The 7,719-nt window shown below is 38.9% G+C and overlaps 1 protein-coding gene across 1 annotated transcript; it reads left to right on the forward strand.

The window, feature by feature from the left end:
* The first annotated feature begins 2,353 nt into the window (after positions 1–2,353).
* LOC101291819 (L-type lectin-domain containing receptor kinase S.6-like) lies at positions 2,354–3,204 on the forward strand. Its single transcript, XM_004298078.1, has one exon. The coding sequence runs from the start codon at positions 2,413–2,415 to the stop codon at positions 3,202–3,204; it is 792 nt and encodes a 263-aa protein (XP_004298126.1). The 5' UTR covers positions 2,354–2,412.
* The last annotated feature ends 4,515 nt before the right edge of the window (positions 3,205–7,719 follow it).

Genomic DNA, 7,719 nt, shown 5'->3' on the forward strand with positions numbered 1-7,719 from the left:
TCGAGGCGGTCAACCATAAATTTATGTCACTTATTACACGAAAATGCTCCTACATATCCCCTTGTGACTTATTTTGGTTGATTTTTCAACCTACAAACTCTCACATATATGTGATGTAGTAGCCCATATAAAAATTTAGAGAAATTTACCTCCCGACGATAGGGTTCCTCATAAAGAAGCATAGACGTAGAAAGAGTTGACCGCCTTGATCGGGGTCCAAATATTATCGAAAATATTTGAATCTTTCACCATAGCCGTATTTCACTATAGCGATCACATCCTACGGCCTATTTTACAAAATTTTATTCTCTAGATATAGTTGGTTTATAAAGATATAGACTTGCATATAACCCACTAAACAAGTTACACCACATTAGTAAACATGTTATAGTTCTTATGACTAAATTCACGAAATAAAAATTTGACCGTCCTGATGTGATAAGTATACTTAAATATGAATATGAAAAAAACTTCACTTATTTTCGATAATGGTTGGGTATCGATTGAAACGGTCAACCATAAATTTATGTCACTTATTACACGAAATGCTCCTACATATCCCCTTGTGACTTATTTTGGTTGATTTTTCAACCTACAAACTCTCACATATATGTGATGTAGTAACCCATATAAAAATTTAGGGAAATTTACCTCCCGACGATAGGGTTCCTCATAAGGAAGCATAAACGTAGAAAGAGTTGACCGCCTTGATCGGGGTCCAAATATTATCGAAAATATTTGAATTTTTCATCATAGCCATATTTCACTATACCGATCACATCCTATGGCCGATTTTACAAAATTTTGTACACTTACATATAATCCACTAAACAAGTTATACTATGTGTTTCTGTACAATCCTGGACGGGTTCGCAGAAGCTAATGATGTCTGGTGGATGGTATGTTGTCTTCCTGCTGACCTGCAATAACAAAGGGGACCGGGAGCTTCCGATCTTTCCTCCTCCGAAGCTTAAGTCAGAATCTTATGGTTGAATATAATTACTGAGGGTAGTTATGATACCTGACAAGCTGGTGGCTGGGTCATATTTATGGCCCAGAGTGGGTTCTCTTTTGCCTAAAAATCGATGTGGGACAATTATCTTTGCTACTACTTCACACCCAGTTCCCTTATGCCTCCTGAAACCACTCACAGCCCAATACTGTCAACGAGGTTGGGCCCGGCCCACCCTACTTATTGGCGGATACCTCGGAGCGGCCTCGATTATGATGGAATGCTGGCTGGTTTACAAGCTTGAGAGGTTGTTTTATGTACAACCGACTACACTATGAATATAGAAAAAAATTCACTTATTTTTAATAACTTTTCTCCACTGTTTCTATCCTAACCATTGAGTTTCAAGTTGAGTTCCCAACTTATTTCAAAACGTTAGTTAAGATTGTAATTAAAAATAAATTTACATATGATAAACAAAAAAAGAACAAAGAACAAATAGATAACCCTAGTAGTATATTGTTTTGACGTAACTATCCCTTGTATAAACACTAGGAAAACCATATCATCTGGAATGGGTAAAGAAGTAAAATTACAATTAAGAGAAATAGTCATTTTCTCATGTCGCCGTCCAGCTCCAATACATTCTCATCTTCCAAACATCTGCAGGAAGAAGTCCACCTCTTTCAAGTTCCAAAGTAATTTTACAGTCAGAATTACAATTTTGAAATTCGGAGGCAAAGAACCAAGCTCGTAGATTTGCTTCTGAAGTTTGAGGGCTGAGTAGTTGAGTGGGTAGTCGAGGGCTGACCGGATAGAGGTGGAGATCAGCCCCGCCATGTCGAACTAGAGATCGTCGGAGAAGCGGCGGCGGCGGTCTTCTCCGGCGAGAAGAAGCTGGAGAGCAAGTCGTTGTGGGAGAAGGGCTCCCTCAGACGGCGAGCCGTCGCGGTAGAGAGACTCGGATCAAAACAGATGATTTCCTCACCGGAGAGGATTGAGGTTTTTGGTTTACATTTAACCCAGCTAGGCAGAAGGATTTTACCCCCTTTTTTCTACCTTTCACTCATCAATTTGAAAGTTCCAAAAAAACGTTAAGGGAGGAATGCCAAGGTTAGTCAAAAGTTGGTCTAAACAAAAACTTGTGCTTGTGCTTGTGACACGTCAGTTGGTGAATTTTCACCCCGTGAGTGAAAGAATTTTCGGTTCATTGCTGGCTTGCAATGTTTACAAAAATAGAAATGTATGTCACTGCTTATGTCACGTCACTGTATGTCACGCCATTTGTTTTGGGTTTGTTTTCACTGTATGTCACGCCACTGTATGTCACGCCATTTGCTTTGGGTTTGTTTTACTGTTGGTTATTTTGTATAATTAGTCGTGGGTACTCTCTTCTCCCACAATGCTCATTTCTTTAATCTTTACATCGATCTCTGTAACGCACACTCCTCTGCTTCACAATGACAATGCACTCACACCCATTCGCCTTCTGCACCCTTTTCTTGATCTTGTTCAACCTCACCCTCTCCCACCCTGTTTCCCCCCCACCGCCATCAACCAACATCACCCTCTTCGGCGACGCCTCCATAACCCACAACGCCATCAGCCTCACTCAGCCGCTCTCCACCTGCCCAAGCACCGACGCCTCCGAGGTCAGGGCCGGCGGAGCCTTCTACTCCAACCCATTTCGGTTTCTTGACCCCGAAACCCAAGTCTTCGCCTCTTTCTTGAGCCGCTTCACTTTCACCATCACCCAGTTGTGCTCTTCCGGCGACGGCATGGCGTTTGTACTCACCTCCGACCTGGAGGGTTTAAGCTACTCGAGAGGGTCTATGGGTCTTCCTCAAGATTCGTTCTTTGCTGTGGAATTTGATACCCTTTTTGACCCTGTGGTGGATGACGTGAATGGCAGCCATGTGGGGATTGATCTCAACACTGTTGAGAGTGTGGCTTCTGTTAATGCTGGGGTTGATTTGGTGGGTGGGAAAGAGATTACTGCTTGGATTGAGTACAGAGATGATCTGAAATTGGTTCGGGTTGGGGTCGGGCATTCGCCGGAGAATAAGCCTCCGAGTCCGGTTATTGCGGCCCAGATTGACCTTTCCATGCAATTCAATGAGTTGGTGTATGTGGGCTTGACTGCTTCTAATGGGAAGGGCGGCTCTTCTGCCTACATTGTTAGTAGTTGGTGGTTCAAGACTTTCAATGGGTCTCTGCCTTCTGTGCTTCCTATGGATTTCTGGGAGGAGTAGGATTGTTTCATATTTCTCCATCATCAACGTACAGCTTGACCTATCTTTTGCCTCAACTGATCTATCTCTGGTCGATCCCAGAGGGCCCAAGGTGTTGGCGTGCGCACACATACCGTTCCTAACCTAAATATTTGTTGTTAGGTTACGTTAAGTTAGGTTAGGTTAGAAACATCTCATGAGTGTGTTATCTAAACAAGCCTCTTTGAAACGTCTTTTCTCTAGCACTCTTTATTAATTATACAAAAACGATCTATCGGAAGTTTACTAATGATATATTATTGCAGATTTGCAACACGGACAAAGTACTACACTCTATAATAAGTAGTGCAGCTAGCTGTTTGATAGACACAAATTAACTGAATTATTTTGAGGTCATGATCATTGATCAGCTAGCATCGATTCCCTTAAGAACATAGTGTATCTTAAATCACCAAATCAATTAGGGTTATGTGAAGGCAGGTGTAAGACGTCTCACATATACAGTGCACACACTTTACCCAATCCAGCACCTTATTGTAACTTAATTACTTGAAAAACTTCAACATGGGCTCAGCTAGCAAAATGTTGTTCAAATATAATCTGAGCTGCCAAGAACTCAACATAGAAAACCAGATGCGCATACTAATTAAGAGAGTTATATTATCTACATAAAAGTAAAATGTGCTATGGTGTATACAAGAACAAGATCTAGATCAAAAAGTAAACAGATCTCTCTATGTGGACATACGCTATAATGCTAAATGAGAATTCTGATTTAGCTGATAAACGGGAACAAGATGATAAATCTTTAAATATATAGCTAGACTCATCAGTGCAGGAACCTTATGTCTTTACAATTGCGGCAGCAGTGCAAGTAGGAAATGGGTTGGTGCTACTGTAGGTTCTTGTAAACTGATCTTATCAATGAGTATTCTTTGCTGATATGATAGCAGATCGACTTATGCAGAGTTAAAGCAGAAGTTAAAGCAGCAAGCTTGCATAGTTGAAGACCAAAAAGTAGAGTATAGCAGTTAAAAGAACAGAAGGCAAGTTAAAAGGTGTTACCGTAATCAACTCTAGAGATGACATGTCTTTGATATTTCTAACCTAGAAAATATATTTAGGGAAACATGAAGTTGTACATGCATGCAAATTAAAATGTATTACCATAATCAACTCTAGAGATGACATGCGTTTGATATTTCTAACCTAGAAAAAATATTTAGGTAAACATGAAGTTGTACATGCATGCAAGTGAAAAGGTATTACCGTAATTAACTCTTGAGATATGACATGCATGCGTTTGATATTTCTAACACACCAAGTCACCAACACGTAGAGTCCATTCGTATCAAAAAAACACGTAGTCTATATATTTTAGTGAGCATTCTAAATCACCACCTCAATCCTCCCGCAACCTTTTTACCAACACTAAATTATGGAAGCACGTACTTGTGATATTATCATTTGTCCTTCTATCTATTTTTCCCCAACTAAGTTCGCAGGGAGAACTTATACTAATCCAAAAATAACTTGAGGTACTTAGGTCTAGTTTGGTACAACTTCGCTTTTAAAAAAATCATGTTCTATCAGAACTTTTAGATTTTATAATGTTTGGTAAATGCAAAAAAAAACAGCTTTTTTTTTTTGAAAATTACAAGTCACTGGCAGTAGCTTTTAAAATCAACCTGAATGTTACTTTTAAAAGTAGTTGTCACTAAAAACACTATAAATTAATAAATTTGACCTTAAAAGCACTTTTAAAACTAATATTTACCAAACACAAAACTGTTTTAATTCACAGCTGATTATTTTCGCAGTACAACAACATCAGTTTTTTTTTAAAAAAAAATCACAGCAATATCAAACTAGCCCTTAGTCTCATTTCAAGTACCCAAGTCGAGGGATCCTTCATCTACTTTGCAGTATTTCCCTTTGCACGGCTTTCGGCCGGTAAACACACATCTCTATCTAACCCGAATTTTCCTTTGGGTGATAACCGGTATACACCTATCGAAAGGTGTCCCGTGTCCGCAAGCCACTTCTGGGCCTTTTTTTACAAGTCAGGTAGTCTCTTTATTGTTTTCATTAATTTTATTTCATTTGATTATACGTAACACATCTCTCCGTTCCTCACTCACCAATTTTTCTTCTTAATAGTTACCCCGACGCTTGAGAGCTCAACTCAAGTTCTGTTGGATGAGTTTAGGAGCACCAGGCGAACGCACGATGACAGATGAGCGATTTTGGGTAAACGAGTACAATAGACATGGGCAATGTACTATTAACGAATATCCGACCCCTCAAGATTACTTCGCCATGGCAATTACACTGTGAAATAAATATCCTGTGGAACAGTGGTTTACGAAGAATTTAATACAGCCGAATACAAATTTTTTTTGATGTTATCTCAAAAGAATTCGAGGCTAGTCCATGGCTAAAGTGTTAGAGCATCTCCAACAGCTTCTCCAAAATTTCTCTAAAATGGGAAAGCAAAAGCTAAAATCTCCAAAAAAATTATGATCAAAATCCAGCAGCTTCTCCATTTTGGAGATTTCAACATTTAATACAACAATAAAATATAATATATCATCATTAATTATAACAAAAAAACATTATATATTTCATTGTAAATATAAACTACCCAATAAAATATTTTATTGTTGTCTTAAATTCGTTGGAGCACGTGAAGAATTTAATTTTAGGGAAGGAAGACTTAATTTGCTGCAAATTTAGGGAATGAAGGTTTATTTTTCTTCTTCATCCCCATTTTGGGGAATAAGATGGAGAAGTTGTTGGACCTAAAAATAGCTCTATATTTCCCAAAATTGAGAATTTCAAAAAAATAGGGAAACTGTTGGAGATGCTCTTACAAAGGAGGGGATTACCTGATGGAGGTGGGCTTGTGTTTCTTAAAATCATCTAGTGTGAATGCGGATCCTACCCCTACAGATTGTCCTAAAATGGCATTATCGCCGGATCAAAGTTGTAATGATACGATACAATTTGAACTGTAAGGATCGATCACGTACAAGTGATGTCCTAATTATAATCTGTTTTGCTAGCTTTATGAATCATATGCATAGTGTGAGAGATTATGTCTCCCATTATGAAAATACTAGATAGAACGATTATGAGATAAGCAGCGGATTATATAGAAGAACTTTACTTTACTATTGAATAGAAGGTTACAATTACTTGACAACACATGATCAAAAGTAATATATTCTCAAAAGTAAAAATACTTCACACTTAAAGAACACGGTCAAGTGTAATACAAAGCCACGAAGGTCTTTGTCGCCACGAAGGACGATAACGCCACGGAGGTCGTTGAAGCCACGAAGGTCTTGAAATGCCACGAAGGACTTGAAGCCACGAAGGTCTTCAATGGAGCCACGAAGGTCTTCAATGGAGCCACGAGGGTCTCTTGCCACACAGGACTATACTATGATCTGAATATTTGTTCACACAAAATCTCTAGAGCACACATTCACGAAACCTATATTTTCTACACAGCTTTTTCTTCTTCTCTCTACCATATATATATAACCCAAACCTTAGCACCTTGAATCATTAAATCAGCCGAACCTAGCTGCCCTCTTTTTCATCTAGATCCGAATCACCTCAATGCCATAACAACTTTCTAAATCTAAATTGTATAGAAAAGGAACTAACCTTAAACAGCCTATATCCTAATAAACTGAAAATATATTTGAAAATACATTCCAAATATATCTAGAACTAACCATATAAAAGATGAGAAATATAGAAGGAAATCCCAACCTATATGGCAAGAGACCTTCCGAATAGGAAACTTCAATATCTTCTCTTTGTCACTAGCTTGGAAATCTTTGAACTCCATCAACTCATGGAGGCCAATATATCTTCAATCTCCCCCTTTGGCCTACCATGCAACTTCTAATATCAAGTACCTATGAGACAAAGATTAGCACATAACATGAAATTGGAAACAAACTACCATAATCTATAGAAACCTCTCACTATTTTCGAAAATGAAAATAGGTCACTTGATTTCAAGAATCAATGATCATCCTTTTTCAAGAAATCAAATGACTAGATCATAGGTTTCAAAAATAAAACACCAAACTAAAACAAATAATACAAGAGGTTGTGTGCATAGCACTTATTACAAACCAAAGCAAACTAAGTTCGTAATCTCATGCAAGAGACAATAGTTCAACCCAAAAAACCATAATTAAAAATATTATAACTTGATGCATGCATACATGCATGCTACTTGATTTCTCCCCCTAAGTTGATGGAGGGCAAAGGAGGAGAAAGATGGACGACACAGAAACCCCTAGCCACTTCGACGAAGAGCCAACCGCCCGCTCCGGCGACGGCCGGCAAGATCATCATTCGCAGGTGCAGGAACCTGAGGCACGGCTCCATCCGCATGGGGAAGAACCGCTTGAGAACGGAGATGGTCATGATGAGCTCGCCATGCAGCCAAAGAAGCTTGTGTTTCCCTGGCAGCTTGTTCCTCTCGGTCCAAAGCAATGGCATGCCAGAGAG

Source organism: Fragaria vesca, linkage group LG4 (genome assembly GCF_000184155.1).
Source record: "Fragaria vesca subsp. vesca linkage group LG4, FraVesHawaii_1.0, whole genome shotgun sequence".
NCBI classification, from domain to species: domain Eukaryota; kingdom Viridiplantae; phylum Streptophyta; class Magnoliopsida; order Rosales; family Rosaceae; genus Fragaria; species Fragaria vesca.

Bases quoted from the DNA above. Each gene is read 5' to 3' on its own strand.
- LOC101291819 (XM_004298078.1), top strand. From the start codon at position 2,413: ATGACAATGCACTCACACCCATTCGCCTTCTGCACCCTTTTCTTGATC.